The 17252-nt window shown below is 53.0% G+C and overlaps 1 protein-coding gene across 1 annotated transcript in view; it reads right to left on the bottom strand.

Annotated features, from left to right (window-relative positions):
- Positions 1-17252, bottom strand: part of NTN1 (netrin 1) — a 44733-nt gene that overhangs the window by 4838 nt on the left and 22643 nt on the right. Inside the window, exons 2-4 of the mRNA XM_015879925.2 lie at positions 6955-7143; positions 2028-2177; positions 1431-1484 (exon numbers count right to left, since the gene is read on the bottom strand). Coding sequence (XP_015735411.1) covers positions 1431-1484; positions 2028-2177; positions 6955-7143 — 393 coding nt within the window. The remainder of the gene's footprint in view (positions 1-1430; positions 1485-2027; positions 2178-6954; positions 7144-17252) is intronic.

Genomic DNA, 17252 nt, shown 5'->3' with positions numbered 1-17252 from the left:
TGTACCCAGACACCCCTCTGTGGGGCCGGGGCTGACAGCAGTTCTGTCTCTCATATGGCACAGAGACATATAGGTTAGATATAGGCTGGATATGGGATGACTGTAGGGCGGATATAGGCTGGATATGGGATGGATATGGGATGGATATAGGATGGATATGGGATGGATATGGGATGGATGGGATGCAGGCTGTGGGCTCGGGGCTGCAAATTGCAGTGCTCGCAGTTCCTAAAGGGTCTCTAATACTCCACCAAAGCCACATGTCGGGAACGGAAATGAATGGTCCTCAATCCTGACATGACAGAGCAATTACAGCCTCATTTCTTGGCTGGGGTGTGTAACTCAAACTGCAGGTTTGAGGCTTCGAATCCCCATGGGATTTACATTTCTAATCCTGATTTATACAGCTGAATTCCCATTGATTTCCCCCAGGTCGGGCCCTAAATGCCGCTGTGGGCTGACAGCCAGCACAGGGGTGCCAAAGCTCACAGAGCACCCTCTGCCCCACAGCCCTGCCCCACATCCAGCCCCACACAGGATCCCCACCTCACAGCCTCTTCCCAAAGCACAGTGCCTGGGATGCCCCAGAGCTGCCTTATGGCAGTGCCATGGGGCCATCTGCCCCACGCGAGGGGCAGCAGGATTCACTCCCACCCAGGAGAACTGCCCGAATCTCTCCCTTGGAACAAGGAGTGTGAACGAGCCCCGTGGAAACCTCCTTTTCTTCTGGCTGAGCAAGATTGATTGGAAAACAAATTGGCGCAAATAAAGCATGTAATTAGATTAAAGCCTCTCCCCGCAGCGCTGTGGATGGAAAGCAGGGACGGGTGCTCGGCAGTGTTGGCTGCCCAATAACATCCCAACCTGACACCCCCTCCTCATTCGCAGCGCTGCAGACCCAGACAGAGCTGCACCGATCCCATCACCTGGTTCCATTTAAACCCTCCTGCTGAAATCCTCCACCTCCGGTAATCACTCCCACCCCGATCTGGGTTAGAGCAGATCAGACAGCGGTGACTGGCAGCTCTGTAAACCATTTTCTCCCATTGGGATGAAGCAGAACCAGGCAGGGCCCCCAAAAGTTTGATGCTTCCACCCCAGCTCTGCCTTCGTGCTCAGTTAGAGGGGTCGGGTTGGATCCCTCACTGGGATGTGGGGCAGCAGGGGGTCACTCTGGGTAACCATAGGGATGGAGGGGACCACAGTGATGCTGGTGCAGAGACATGGCAGGGGAATGGGCTCTTCTGCTTGGGGTAACCCCTGATCACCCCATGCGCTCCCATAAGCCCAGCCTGGGTTGGAAAACTCCAATATCGGGGGCACAGAAGTTATCTGAGTCTCTTAGGTCAGCGCAATAATTTGGTCTATTTTTCATGTTAAGGCAAGAAAAGATGGTGGCACTGAGGGGCTGTGGAGGGGGACACACGTACCTGCGGGCTCCTCTGTGCTGCTGGCAGCTGTGGGGGGCGGCGCGGCAGGGATCTCTGCAGGACAAGAGGGGACAGAGGTTAGATGTTAGAGATGCAGGGTTAGTCCCAGTGCAGAGCAGCTGAGCCCTGCGTGCCCCCCAGCATCACTCCTGGCACTTATGGAGCATCCCTGGGATCACTGCTGGGGGTTGGGGGGTGTTGGAGGAAGGGAGGTGAGCTCATGGCTGTGCTGAAATGCTGTGTCTGTCTTTGCTTAGCGCAGCGCATCCCCAGGGGGTGACGCAAGGGGAATTTACCCTCTGGTTCACCACGGTCGCGGGCTCTGGGGGAGGACAGCCCTTTGCTCACAGTGTCTGCAGGGCACAGCACGGCACTGAGGGAAAGCAGCGTTTGGGCTGGGCTCATGCCACCCCACTGCAGCACGGGGAAGGAGGAGTGACCAAAAACCAGCCTGGAACATGGATTTTCTACATCAGAAAGTGAAGAAAGGATTCCTGCTCCATAATTTGTTGGTGAGATCCGCTCCGTTGGCTGTTGGCCAATGCACCCTACAGTGTGAGCTGCTCAGTGTGCTCAGGGTTCCCTCTCTGCACCTACTTATGCAGGGCGCGATGGGTGAGCGGCTCTGCTGGAAGCCCTTGGCGCAGCGGTTGCAGGTGAGGCCGGTGACGCCGTCCTTGCACGGACATTGCCCTGTGGTCTGGTTGCAGGTTTGGCCGGCAGCGCCCACGGGATGGCAATCACACTCTGCAGGGGGAACACAACAGGAGGGGGGTCAGGAGGAAAAATACACACAGGGTAGATGGAGAGGGGAGTTAGCAGGGCTGCAAAGGGAGCGGGCTGGTGGCAGAGTGTGTGAGCAGAGCAGCAGCACAGCAGTTAATGAAAAAGTGAGCATATGAGGGCAGGGTTACACAAGGAGAGGGAAAGGGCACCCAGAGCACAGGAAGCAGGCAGGGCTTTGGGGAGCTCGGCTGAGGCCTCTGGGGTGGGGGGGACACTGTGAGCAAAATGTGGGGGTGGGGGGTGGAAAAGGGGAAAGATTAAAGAAAGGTATAAGGAAAGTGGGGGAAAAAGCAAAAGGAAGGAAAAGGGGGAAAAAAGGAAGAAAGGAAATGAGGAAAAGGGGGGAAAAAAGGAGGAATGAGGGGGTGGGGAAAAGAAATAAATGGATGGGAAAGGAAAAATATGGGAATAAAAAGCAAGGAAAAGAGAAAAAATGGAAATGGAAAAAGGAAGAAGAGAAATGAGAAGGAAGGAAAAGAAAAAAAATGAAAAAAGAGGAAGAAAGGAAGAAATCAAAAAGAGGGCAGGGAAATGAGATGGGGGGAAAGGAAGGAAGGAAGAAAAAAAGGAAAAAATGGAGGGGGGAAAAGGAGGAAAAGAGGGGGGTGAAAAGGAGGAAAGGAGAAAAAGGGGGAAGGGAAGGGAAGGGAAAGGAAGGGAACGGGAAGGGAGGGAAGGGAAGGGAAGGGAAGGGAAGGGAAGGGAAGGGAAGGGAAGGGAAGGGAAGGGAAGGGAAAGGCAGCACACTGCAGCAGGTGCCTGAGATGTGGTTGAGGACAACATCAGATAATGGCTTCCCCCTGACTCAGTGCCTTGGATGACTTGGAAGGGGCCTTAAAATAAAGTGCATGGAAACTGCCCAACATGTGGGACCTTCCACAGCGTGCACAGGCCCTGCCCCAAGTGTGGAACCTGCCCAATGTGGCCAGAGGATTTTTGGGCTGGCAGCTGAAAGCCTGATGGATGCACGGGTGGGAGGAGCACTGGAGGGTCCCCGCCAGCTGCAAGCACTTCAGCTCCAGCCGCCTGCGAACATCTGGCTGATTGCAGCCGAGCACAGAAGAGCCAGGAGATAGCAGGTTGTGCTTGGAGAGGGGTAGAGCCACGTTGAATAGCACATCAGGACGCTATAGAAATCAGCGTCGGGCCCTCAGCCTGAGTGAAAGGCAGGAGGAGCACCCAGGAGGCGGCAGCGGTGCCAAGAGATGGTGGAGAGGTGCCAAGGCGTGCGCCATGCCCGGGTCAGACAGGTGCTGCTCCTCCAGGAAGGCACAAAGGGACATTCAGTGCTCTCAAAGAGGAACCTATTCCAGCGATCAAAGGAAACGCTTCCTTGCACCGCACATAATTAACTCGTAGAGCCTCGTGCTACGAGACACCATGGCAAAGACCCAACAGGATTAGATGGGCCCATGAATGAGAACATCTGTAGTTACATTAGCTGGGATTAATATCTATACAGATATAGGCACTCCTGGCCAGCTCCTCTCTGCCTGAAGCTAGGAGGAGATTTCCCCTGGGGATGTGCTAGTGCAGAACTGGGGGTCTGTGTCCTTGTCTTGGGCTGCAGGACTAATCACTGCCCCTTGTGTAGAGCTGCTGAGACACACCAACATCCACCAGATCATCAGCAATATCAGGATATGGGGGTTGGGACTGAGAAAATCTGCAGGAAGTCTTCAGACTGTACACAAAAGGATGTAAAATAACCTGGCAAAATGTTGGAACTTGTTGGGGTATCTCTGTCCCACCAAAGGCAGACGGTGTAGCATGACAAAAATGCAAACATTTTCCCAGCCCGGAATGCTGGTCAGAGGCACTGCCAGCTGCTAATCTTCCCCACACACGTGTGCTGAAAGGCAAACAGAGGCACAAAGCTCCGGGTTTAGCTTCCCTCAGGTGTGACGGAGGTGATCTGAAAGGACCGCCCTGATGGAGAATTAGCATCTTCCTGCTTTCTGGGCAGCTCCATCCTGGACAAGCTTTCAGAACAATGAAATCCCATTTGAGTGAACAACAGAAGGTGTGATCTCAGCTCGTGTCACACTTACTTACGCCATGGGGAAGAGAAAGCTGTGCACCTGATGTGCCTCCAGCCAGCCTGGCTTGGCCCTACCCACCCCAATTGCTGACTATAAGCAGAGGTTGAAACATTTCCTCCATTAACTCTGAACCCTAATGATGGCTTTCTAGATGTGCTGTGCACAGTTTTGCCATGAGATCGCTGCCCTGCCTGCAATATTGTGAACTGGATTTAGTTTGCCTAGGGATCATGTTCGCGCAGAGTGTTCCTCATCACATTCTCCTGGAGATTTAAAGCCTTTCTCACCAGCAGCACATGAATTCCCTCTTTTATCAGACAAAGACAAATAATCTCCTGGCATTTCAGCTTCTGCCTTCCTGCACTGCTTCTCAGGGCTCTCCCATTTCCTCCTCCTGAGCTGGCACCTGGAGAAGCCAAGTGCTCTCCTCCTGGTAATAGCTGCTGGAATTCCCTCCTTGTCTATGAGCTCTGCTGTTTGAGTACTTCTTGAAGTGACTGCAGAGAGCTGCTGGGGATGCTGAGACCTGCAGGACCAGAGCATCGCTGCCTCCTTCTGCTGGCTTTGCTGACAAACCTGGTTTATTTTTTTTTTTTTTTCATTGAAAAATATCAATTTTGATCAAAGACACCCAGGGGAAGGTGTGGGCAGGCAGAGAGGAGCAGGCACGGGACCTCATGTCTCTGAAGCAATGTAGAGCTGAGCCTGCTCCTGTGGGAGAAATTGCTTCTTCCAAAGTTCAAGGGTTGGTAACAAGAGGGAGAGCAGATTGGAAAGTACTTTCATTGAGGAAAAAAACTCAAACAGTCTCTCCTCCTGATGTGTTTTTAGCTTGGTCCCTGGGAAATGAGGCTCCTGCGGGTGGGTTCTACCACTAATAATACTTCAATCAAATCTGTCAGTGAAGCCAAAGCCTCAGAGCTGATGATCTTACCACAAACCCAAGGCACAGGCAGCAGGTGAGCAAGGAGCTCAGCACAGGAATGGGAGGTCAATGGGACAGCCTTGGTGGGAGGCGATTGTGATGATTCACGTGCAGTTCCACAGGGAAGAGTAAACCCATGGACAAACCAAGCCCTGTGTTGGGCAGATCAATACTGAGGAAGTTCAGGGTTTCTCCAGAGATGTGATCACTCAGCAACAACCCAGCCCTGATGCAAGAATTTGACCCCAGCCCACCAGCACCAGGGGTTGGCTCATCTCACATAGCAAAGGGACAACAACTGGTCTTCAAGGAAGAAAAAAAGTTGAAGAGAAGGAAGCTGGAAAACCACAGATTCCTTCCTTCCCCTGGAGGAAGTCTTGCATTGGACACGGCCTTGTGAAGCCATGAATGGGCTGGGCTAGACATGAGCATTGATGAGAAGTGGTTGGGGGAAAGGAACCATCTCTCTTAGGATGCACCTCACCTCCCTCTAATGTGGGCAGCGAGGACAGATCTCTTGCACTGCCATCCAGCATCCTAACCCTAATCCTAAATCCAACCCCAACCCTAACACTATTCCTAACTTTAACTCCAACCTCAACCCTAACCCTAACTGTAACCCTAACCCTACAGTGCTGTGGGCATCAGAGCACCCAGCATCCCTAGGGGGTTGGGGGGCGGAGGTCTGCAAGGGCTCATCTCCAGTTTGACCCCAAGAGATGCTCGCAGAACTCAAAGCTGGTCCCGCAGCTCCCTCTATAGTTGATGGAGAGGGACGGGGCACACGGCCCACTGTCCCTGCCAAGAGCTCTGTTCCCCCTCCTTTAGAAACCAAATCCTGCTTTCCTCCCAGGTGTGCCCATAATGTCTATCATTTACCATCATTTGTCTTCAAAACTCATGCACATTCATCCTCAAAAATATGGGGCTGTTTTATGGCCAGGCTGTACAACCACATGGAGTTCTGTTCCAAGAAGATGACATCAGTGCCAATAGCCCGTCAGTTACCAGGGTTGGGTTTAATACCATGAGCTGATACAGCACTGATCTGCAGTGGGAGGAGCAGGTGGAGGTTGGAAAGAGCCAAATGTGGGGTTCCACCATGAGCACCAATGGGAAAAAGAAGAAAGCACGACAAATGGAAGCATAGCCTTGGTGCTTTGGGACTCCTCAGTGGGTCCCTGTCCGGCATGCATTGGGTTAAACAGGGTACATGTGAAAAAATCATATTCGCAACAGTTATTTCAGAGCAGCCCCTGAATCGGGGCCATATAACAGGGGTTTACACAAAACACAGTGACATAACCAGGGCTCGGGAAAAGCCAGCGTTCAAAGGGATGCCTTTGCTGGAGGAAACTCCATTTCACCCGCTGTTGTGTAGGATGGTGGATTACACCAACAATAACCCATTGCAACGAGTGTGAAATTGTGCTAATAGCCCGCGAGTCAGGGAGCCGCCGGCGCACCGGCATATTTATTGCAGTGCTTTGTATCTGGGAGCTCCAACGGCCACATTTTGTCACAACCTGTGGGGGGTTTGGAGGAGCGTTTCAATGCAGCAAAGCTCAAGTTTCAAGAGCGGTGTGAGAAGACAGGGGGAAGAGGAAAGAACAATTGTTTGAGGGGATGGATGAGCCCGCATCTGGGAAGCGTGGGCTTATGGCATTGCGTCTGCAGGGTTTGCTCTTATTTAAAACAGCAGAGCTTGGGCTGTAGGCACCCAACCATGCTGAAGTGCCATCCCGTGCCTTTAGGGGCTCCATAGAGGTACCTTTGCAGGCCTTGCGGTGGGAGATGGGCTTGCTGAGGTCACGGTAGAAGCCCTCCTTGCAGTAGTGGCAGTGCCTCCCGGCCGTGTTGTGCCTGCAGTTGAGGCAAACCCCGCCGCTCTTTCTGCCCGACAGCTTGTACAGCTCCATGTTGAAGCGGCAGCGCCGTGCATGCAGGTTGCAGTTGCAGGCTGTGGGAGGCACAGAGCACAGAGCATCAATGCAGTGTTACCCAATGGTGGCAGCTGCCAACCCGCATCCATCCCTGGGCACTGTGGGGCTTTGAGGACACCCCACTGCCAATTCCACCCAACCCACCTGCCCCAGAGCTTCCAGCACCACCTCCCATCCCATCCCATAGTTCCCATTGCACGAGTCCCAAAACACACATTTGAGCCCTGTGAACCATTTCAAAACCTTCCCCATCCTCTCCTTTCCTGGCATTCTTTGCTATGCAGCCCACAGCCCTCACCTCTCTGTCTCCAACTCAGCCAACCCAGCACCAAAGCCTGCTCTGACCAACTGAAATGCACTGTTGCCAACCCTCTGGGAGGTGTCCCGTGTCCCCCCTGCACACCCCAGTGTCACCACCACACCACTTTAACACGGGGCTTTGGCAAAAGGCAAAGGGAAGACTTCAAAAGCGCGACCCCGGGGCTGTCACGAGGCCGTCAGGAGGCGGTTGCTGTGCGCTTTGCAGGGTTTTACAGCTTGTTTTCCTTCCCCGTTGCTTTTGTTTGCTCTTTGCCCCTGAACAATGCAGCTGTGCAATGCCAGCCCGCAGCTGGGCCCCCCACGCGGCGCGAAGGTGTCACGGCTCTGCGCTTGTCACCTTCCTTTTGAACGGAGATGTCTTAATCCCTCATTCCTTCCTGTTTACCTTATGGTGCTTGCCCAAGACAAAGGCATGCGATATTTGCTTAATTATCAAATTTCAGCCTCGAAATTTACAGTGCAGTTCCGGGTTACTTATCGGGAACAATCCCCGGCTCGCTCTTAGTGCAAAGCCATCACGGGGAGCACAGTCCCACAGCCACGTCCGCCCAGCAGGACGCAGAGCCGCTCCCCTGCTTCCCCCATGCGACCCCAATTGCTGCAGGGAACACACCAGGGCCCGACCTCACCTCCCACAGACCCTAATGATGCAGAGCGGTGTTAAAACACGATTCCTGATGCCGCAGCTCTGAATTGTGGCTTGCACCCGCTTGGATGAGCACTCAGCCAACTCTGTACTTGGTCCCAGCTGAACAACACGGAAATATTTCTCCAAGTGGTGGCATGGAGAAGAGCTCCTTCTTCCCCAAAGCCAGAAGACATGAATATTCTCCAAAGAAGCATGAATGCTCACCTCCTCCAACAAGTTGTATTGTGTCCAAAGAGCTTTCACACTTCATGGAAAATATGCACGTTGGCTGGATTTGGGGAAGAAGGAGCTCTTCTCCACGCCACTTGTGTTGGAGGAAAGTTGGAGCTGGTTCTCCACTATTTTGCATTGGCATGTCCCTTTGAATGACTCAAAGTTGAGCCCACCCGGAGAGCGAGTGAAAATCTTTGCATTTCTTTGGGTTGCTCGATAAACAGAGATGTGTTTGCAAAGCTGGGACTCAACGCTCCCAGGGGTTTCTCAGGGTCTTTGCAAACATTTCTGCTGGTCCAGTGGGCAGAGCTGCATGGGAAGAGCAAGTGGGGTGCATGGAGCTGCTCCCAGCCCAGGGCAGTGTTTAAGCTTCCAAGGACGTCATGTGTGGAGGAGAGAAGAAGCCGGACCTCACAAGAGGCTGCAGGGCCATCTCTCCAATATGATTTGTCAGTGAACTGTGACACCAACAGCATGGCCTGGGCTGTCAGAGTTCCAGCAGAGGCATTTACTGGTTACCGGTCACCTCCTAACCCCACACACTTGGATGCTTTCCATTAGCAAGACCTTGCTGGGGATGAGGCTGGGGTGCATCACGGTGAGAGCTGGTGATGGGGATATGGGGTGCAGAGCTGGGATGAAGGCACTGGGGAAAGGAGACACCATAGGTCTCCCCTTGCTGAGGGTTCATTGCCCGCTCTGCTAAAGCCTCTTATCTTCTTTCAGACACCCACTGGTCTGGCATTCGTTCCCAGCCACTGCTTCTGGGTTTGTTTCCCCACCACAGTAAGTGACTCTTTGGCAATCCATCTTCTCTTTCTATGAACGACTTTGCTGGCTGCAAGGAGTCACCTCCCAGCATCGGCATCACCCCTGCTCCTCACCCCACAGAGGAGGTGCTCCAGATCTGCTGGGGAGCAAATGCCCAGTGCTGCGAGCTCCCAGTGCAAGGTTTTAGCTCCTGCTGCTCAGCTGAACTCAGCGCTCCTTTCTCCTGCTCCCTCCTTTCCTTTCTTTCCCTTCATTTGCAAAGGCTCTCCCCTGCCTTCGTTGTGCACAGATGCACACAGGCCATCAGATGGCCCTCCCTGCTGCTGAACCCAGTAAAATGAAACACAGATATTCACAAGCCTGGAGGAAATTGGGATGGAAAACCTGTGGTATGGAGCTGGTCAAAGCTTTGTGAGCTCTACCCCTGGAGGCTCTGAAGGACATGGATGGGCCCTGGGCATCCTGAGCTATGGGGGCACCCAGCCCATGGCAGGGAGATGGAGCTCCATGATCTTTATAAGGTTCCTTCCAACCTACACCTTCCAATGACTCTATCATTCTCAAAAACACAACTTAAGGACAAACTGCTCTATATAGCAGATGGCCAAGGTGGGCAGGATGTTCTTACTGGGGCAATGGAAGATTTGTGGTTGGAGATGCAGGCTGGCAGTGTCCTTTGTGTTGCCACCATAGTCCCATGCCCATGTCCCCCTGGACGCATTCCTCCCTGTGGTTTTCATTCAGCAATGACAATGTGGCCCTTCCAAATCACCCCACCCTTCCAAACTTATATTTTGGCCATTTTCAAGATGAAAATTGCTTTTTAAGCAAACGAAAACCCCACAACATTTTGTTTTAATTTTTGTGAACAATAATTTAAGGGGGGGGGGCAGGGGGGGAGGGATGGGAGAGGATAGAAGGAGCCAGGGGCTGAAAACAATCTCTAAATTTGACTCAATTTTATGAACAGTCTCAGACTCCTCAAAATTATCCTTTTCCCAGACAAGTTTATTTTATTTTATTTTCACAAAGGAATCTGTTAGTTCAGTCTGAGCCATTATTTCTCTCCTGCAGGATCAAGGCTCACATACCTCATGCAACCAGGGCCATGCTGTCCATGTTTTAAGCCCCTGGAGACCTGCAGGCGTTTGGGGGATCCTTTTATTTTTGGGTCCATATTTGGTTGAGCACTGGCACAGTCTGCCCAGGAAGATGGGGGAGTCATCTTCTGTTTGAGAACCGTGGAGATGTGGCACACAGGAATGTGGTTTAATGGGCATGGTGGGGGTGGGTTGGGGTTTGACTTGGGGATCTTAGAGGTCTTTTCCAACCCTGGTGGTTCTATGAGTTGATGGGTAGAAGAAGCAGCCACACTCGAATCTAAGAGCAGGGATGATGGGGATGGAGCACTTGGAGCCAGTGGTGTGGGGTGGAATGGGAGGGTTCTTGGTCCCCTGTGGCATCATATGTGTATGCTATGCCTGAGTGAGGAGGAGGGTGGGAACTCACTTTGGTTGGCTAGGGATGACCCAATGAAGGGGAAACCCACGGGATGCTGCGGCCACGAGGGAGACATGAGGTCTGTGACAGATCCCAGGTTATCCTGATGCTCAGCCCAAGGAGATGGATAAAAGTACCACAAAACACACAGCCACAAACACAGCCGGCAGCTGGAGCTTGGTCACAGCAACGTGTCCCTACCCCACATCCCCACCGATAAGAGCTTTGTTTGCTCTCACATTAAGAAAATGCCAAACTCACTGTTTGGGCTTAAATATTTGAGACTGGGTGTCTGACTCAGGCTGAATGTTTCTGGAAGGGTTCCTGCTAAAATGATTCAGCTGCTAAGGAGAAGCGAGCAAAAAATACAGCGCCGTGCCAACGCTAACAAGTTTGGGGATTTCTTTCCTTAAAGAAAATCTGTTGCCCTTATGGTTGAGGCCAAGGCTTAAAAAGAAAAACATCGCTCCCTGGTAGGGATGGGTCTTGTGCTGTCTCTAGGAAGAACTGCGCAAACTTAGTTGAATTTTAAGTCACTGAAAATGGAGTGAGTCCAATTCGAATGTGAGTAAGTCATTGAAAAATGGGGGGAAATGTTCGGTCTGAAATGGCATAGAGGTTGGCAGGCTGCACTGAAGATCTCTCTTGCAGTGGTCAACACAAGCTCAGGAGCAAGGACCTGAACTCCAGCACCCAGTTAACACACCAGTTGCCAAGGGGAGGGAGCATCAGAAGGCTTGGCAAAGCCCAGCAATCCCGAAACAACACCCAAAATGGCTGTGGTCACTGGGCATGTCCTTTTGGGAGTTAAATAGAGAAACTCCAAAGCTGCTCAAAGCCCAGAATGAGAAAGACCCATCAGATCAGCTGCTGTAGGTCGCTTTGCCAGCACTCAGCATTATCACCTTCTTGCAGTGCCATGAGGCACAGAGCCCATCCTGGCAGCACCGGGCACTGCTGTGACTTGACTGCAGCGTGACCCCATCCTTCCTCATTTCAGGCAAGGAGATTTGTTCATAACTGCTCCCACACTGATTCTTTCCAGGCCGACCTGAAGCACCAGAGTCTCAGCAGGTATTTCCTGCTGCTCGTGTTCCCCCCCTACAAAGCACCACAAGCTGAGCGAGACTTACCCCAGGGAGCCACGCTGCTGGGTTAGGAGCCAGATCTGCCCAGGCTGTGAGCAGCAGAGGTCTCCCCACTGCACACGTGGTGAGCAGCTGCTGGCCGTGATGCATCCCACTACTCTGTGTCTTCTTGCCCGAACCCTCAGGGACATCCCCAGTGACCTCCAGCAGCCCCTTCAGAGCAGCGAGGATGGATAGAAACCTGTGTGCCTGCCGTGTGGTACTGACATGTTGAGATGTGTGGCAGCTCCTCACCCACAGCGTTTTTAGCCCAAGACAAAAGCGCTCTTACTCAACACAGGATGCAGATGACAGTGAGCCGAGCCCTGGTGCAGCACACAGTGCACAGTGTGCCTGGAGGTGGGCTGCAAATCACCCCTGCTTTCTCCAGCCTGGGGTTGGCTGCTCTTCAGCTGAGGCACTCACAAACAAGGCTGCCAGAAATGGAAGCTTGAGCCCCATAGCCCAGATCCTGAGCCCACCATGGAGTGGGGATCAAGGCTCTCTGATACCCAGGAGCTCCTTTCCTGCAGCAGAAGCAGGAAGTTTTCTCTTTATGCCAGGTATGATGGAGAAAGGCTGCAGATAAGCTCCAGCCTGGAAGGAGCCCAACTAACATTGTTTTAGAAAGGAAAAGTCAAGAAATGAGCTCTCTATTTCAGTTGGGGAGATGATGCCAGGCTGTCATCAGCCTTTTTTTCATGTAATTGCACCATCCGTATCTGGCCTCCTACAGTCATAAATGCTTGGAAATGCATTGTTTGCATCCCATAATTCATCCAGCAGGGAGCCCCGGCCATGAGCTGACCCCGAGGTGCCCCAGCACAGAGCCAGGACCCAGCACACACAGCACATGGGGCCACCGCTGTCCCAGCACTGTTCCCGCACCAAGGCACTGTCCCACAAGGCTTCCTGCACTCCCGCTGAGGGATTGTGTTGGACACATAAGGGTTAAAGCCACAGCAGAAACAGATATTGAAAGAATTTGCACATTCGGAGCAAAGTTTACTTGAAATGCAAAAGGCGCAACGATGCAACCAACCCAGCAGAGAGACTGAAGAATCTGTATGAAATCTGCTCAGCCTACAGAGACACAGACAGCCCCAGCTGCACCCCTGCACCGCCCTGGGGAGCAGAGACACTGGGAACCAGCAGCTGTGGACTGACAGACAAGTGGGGTGATGACAATGCCAAGAGGGTGACAGTGATGCCGGGGGGTGATGGATGCTGAGCGGCTTTACCCCACCCCCGGAGCTGCGATGCCATTGGGGCAGCCCCTACCCCTCTGCCTGTGAGGTCAGGTTGTGCTGAGCTGGGGTTGAAGCACTAGCAGAGCACGCTGAGGAGCGTGTTGTGTTGTTTTAACCCCAGCTCATTTCCCAATCCCATCTGGAGCAAGGCCAGGGGGATTGTTAAACCAGAGCCGGGCAGATCCGCCACTGGAGCTTCAGTCCTGCAGCCTCTGAGTGTGGCTGGTTGTCACCGCTGTGCTCAGCGCTGTGCCCCTCCATAGTGACATGGAGCCAGTAGCACTGCACTGTGTCACCGTGTCACAGTGTCACTGCAGCTCAGTGCAGCAGCAGCCCAAGCCCACAGCCAACTGGTTCAGCTCAGCAGCAAACAGCCCCCAAAATCTGTGCTCCTGAGCTCCCCAGGTTCCAGCAGGCACAGGGAAGGTGCTGTCATGGCACTGCTACAGGTCCCAGAGTGATTCTAACAGTGCTGTGCCTCAGTTTCCCTTTCAGGTGATGGACCTGGGATGTTCTGGCTGCAGGAAACCCTTTTCCCTTTCTCCATTATCTCCTTTCACTCCTTACTCTCTGAGGTGTTAACCTGAGCCCTGCACCAGTGCTGTTCTGGCCTTAAAACCCAGTGCAGGTGTGAAGGGCCGTGATGCCCCTGTGTGCTCAGCACTATTTGCACCTCCAGGGCTGTGCAAAGCTCTCCTTTGTGGTGCGGCTAAGCCTGGGCAAACAGAGCTGGCTTATCTCAGGGGAGGTTATCAGGGAGCTCAGACAGGAGGAAAACTCCACCCTGTGTGCCTGACCTCCCCATCACCACTATCACTGCTGTGGACAGGGATGCTCTTCGAGGAGATGCTGCTCGTTGTGCTCCCAGAACCCAGGTGGGTGCCATGACTGCCCTGCACAGCTCTGCTGTGTTTGGATTTCCTGGAGATGGGGCCTTTATCAAAGCACGCAGGCTAATCCCTCTTATCAGTGCTACCGTTAATATATGGCCATTGGCTGCTACATGCTGCTGTGCTGGGAGCATGCAGAACCTGTGCTGGGAGCAAGGCACTGTCACCTGCTCCTCCTGCAACCCCAGTGCCCCCAAAGCAACCCCAGTGCTTCCTATGTACTCCCAGTGCTCCTTTTGCAACCCTGCAGCCTTCATGTGCTCAGCTCCACACAGGTGCTATAGAAGGGTTGGGATGTGGCATCAGCCACGGTGCCACAGGGCTCCAGGCCCTCAGCCAACACTTTATCCCCTGCTGTCAGGACACTGCACACTAGGCAGGTGTTATCAGACCCCATTAATTAGCTTATCACGGGCAATTAACTTCACTGCTCCCTGGAGAGCAGTCCGCAGACCTGAATGGTTTCAAACATGCATTCATAGAACTTCAACATGTTTGGGTTGGAAGGGACCTTAAAAGACCACACCATTCCAAACCCTGCCCTCCCCAGCTCCACTGTGCAGTGCCTACCACAGCCAGGGATGGAGCACCCACAGCTTGGGGCAGCAGTGCCGGGGTCTCACCATCACTGGGCATAGAGGATGCTCCCCCTTTTCTTGACTCCTTCCCTCCCCCCCGCAGCCCTCACCAAGAGCTGAGGTTCACGTGGAGCCTCTCGGTGGGAGAGCTGCTCCGGGCTTCAGCTGAAGCTCATGAATTTTGCCCAAGTGCTGCAGAGAGAGGATTGCATTTCTCCCAAGGAAGCTGCGTTTCCTCCACTTCCAGCACCCGGCCAGGAGCAGAGCTCCTGTGTTTCACTCTGTATTTCTCTCTGGTCTCTGCTTTTGCATTTTGGCTGCTGCTCGGAGCCAAACCTCTGATCCTGTTACTGCTCATTTTCAGGCTCGTGTGCCCCAGAAACTTTCTTTTTTTTCTTTTTTTTTTCTTTTTCTTTTTTTTCCCCCTAAATGAATTTTTCATACAGAATTCTTTCTCTTGATGGATGCAGTGAGAAACTATTTCCCAAACAGGAAAGAGAGAGGACCTCCCTTCCCCCCCCCCTCTCTCGTGTGGATGTTTTTAATAACAACATCAATTGTCTGCAGAAGACTTATTCCTTTCTGACCTCAGAACAACTCCTGGTTAGTGCATTCCTGCGTGGCTGCACCGCGAGCCGGGATGACTTCACTGAGGCTTCCTATAGTGATACACAGCAAGGGAGAGATGCTGGCGGTGGGACCTGGGCTGTGCTGGGGCTGTGGATGCTGTGTCAGTGATTTCTATGATGCTTCTGCCCTCTGCTCCCCCAGCCCTTCCTCTCCTCCTTGGGGACAGCCCTGTCTGTTGTCCTTGAGATGCTGGAGCTGCTCCTGATGGTGCCAGCTCCATGGGATGCCAGAGGTTTCACAGACATGAACGCAGCCCAACATCTGCACCCTACTCTTGCATTAAGGTCCTTAAGAGCCCAATTTGCACATTCACGGTCCTGCAGGGCTGCACCGCAGCGATGCTCTCAGGACCCGGACCCAGAGCCTGTGGCATCCCACCTCGGCTGTGGGACATTTTCCAGCCCATTGGTTGCAGCATCTTGGGACCAGCTGGAGCTGCTCTCTTGAGTCCTGAGCTGTAAAGAGGAGCTGATTTTCCTGTTAGGTCATTGGAAATACCCATCTGGGCATTTTGGAAGTGCAGCGTGTTGGTTTTCTGCTGCAAAAGGGCGCTGAAAGCCACAGCCACCTCAAAGCAGCAGGAGGAGGGACACTGAGCAGCAAGAAATCCAACCAAATGGGAGTTGGGGGGGGATCGAGTAAAGCATTTCTATGGCCTGAACAGCTGGTAAGCTGGAGGAAGGGAAGTGTGCAGGGTGGCAGATGCTTTGGCATGAACAAGGAGACAAGCTGCAGCTCAGCCCACCTTTGGACAGAACAGCTTTTGCAGTTCCAGTTTGACCAGAGACATCAGTGCTCACCCCATCCCTAGGATGGGAACAACACAGGTCAAAGCCTGCAGGGCTGGGAGAGCCCCACACTATGCCTACCAGCAACCTGTTAGCCCCACAGCAAGCCTGAATCCACTGGGAGACCCAGAGACTCATCAGCCCCAACCACAGCTCTGCAGGGCAATGTGCACAATCCCTCCCATGGAGGATTTCTGGCCATGGACCACCAGCCCTGGGGAAGGCCAGCTGTGTCCCCACAGGTGATGGCAGCCACCATCCAGGTGCCACCCGCTGTCACATCCCTCACTCAGCACTGAGCAGCTCCCAGGCACACCATTCCCTCTCGCCTTCCCAAACCAAACCTCGCAATGTCTGTGGTTTCTCTGCTGCTGTTGCTTATAAGGACTTTTAAGTGCTTGTTTGCCATGGTTTGCATCTCTGGCACAAAGCTCGCTGCAGCCCTGGAAATAACCCCGGGCTGAAGGCTGATCCCTGTGGCAGGAAATAAACATAATTTTGTAAGCATTAACACGCAGCAGAGCACCGGCAGGAACACGCGGCATTTCCGAGGAGCCCAGATGTTTGTACAGCAAAGGGCTGCTCCCCTCACGCGGATGTCAGGGAACGCTCAGGGCCTCTAGGGATGTTCCTGCATTAGGAAAAAATGCCTTTGAAAGCCACAAAAACAGAGGCTCCAGTGAGGAAAATGAACCCATGGAGCACCACCTTGCCATAGGGGCTGGGAGAGTAGAGTCTCTGGGCAGTGTGCAATGGGGAGGCCAATGGCACAACACAGGTGAGGCAAAGGTGGCTCAACTCTCAGCCTTGTGGTGGAGTCTGAATCCTTCTGAGGTTCTTATGGGCTTGAATCTGACCGAGGTGGGATGACTGCTGCATCCATGCCCTTTTCACCTCAGCCTTGGTAACCTCAACTCTCAAGCAAAGAATCAAACAAATCTCCACCAGGACAAACATTATTCCTCCTTTTCAAGCCAAACTTGGACAGTCAGCCCAAAGCTCTTTCTGATGTCCCCTCCAGAGCTGAAATCTCCTTCACCTTTGGCCAAGCACGTTTCCCAGATGGACAAAGCCCTTCTCCCTTTGAAAACAAGCAGAGCAGATTCTTCCCAGCTGCAGTGAGAGGGGTTTATTTATTGCTTTTGTTGACAAACTAAACTAAACTGACAGTTGTAATCTGGAGTATCTGCCTTAAGAGCAGAGCTGGGGCAGCTGGGGTTTGGCTGGGTGCAGTGGGCACGTGGCTGTGGCTTTGGGCACAGGGGCAGCCCCCTCCATCACCACTCATTCACCACCAGATTCCATCTAGAGGTGGTGCCCCAAATGGATCATTTCCATTGGGCTTGAGAGGATCTGGGACTTGGTAGCATCAGCCCAGAGAGGTGGTGTTGCTTGCCCTGCTTCCATCC

This window comes from Coturnix japonica, chromosome 18 (genome assembly GCF_001577835.2).
Source record: "Coturnix japonica isolate 7356 chromosome 18, Coturnix japonica 2.1, whole genome shotgun sequence".
NCBI lineage: Eukaryota > Metazoa > Chordata > Aves > Galliformes > Phasianidae > Coturnix > Coturnix japonica.
Note: the sequence above shows the minus strand (reverse complement) of the source record. Positions and strands in the feature narration are given on the sequence as shown.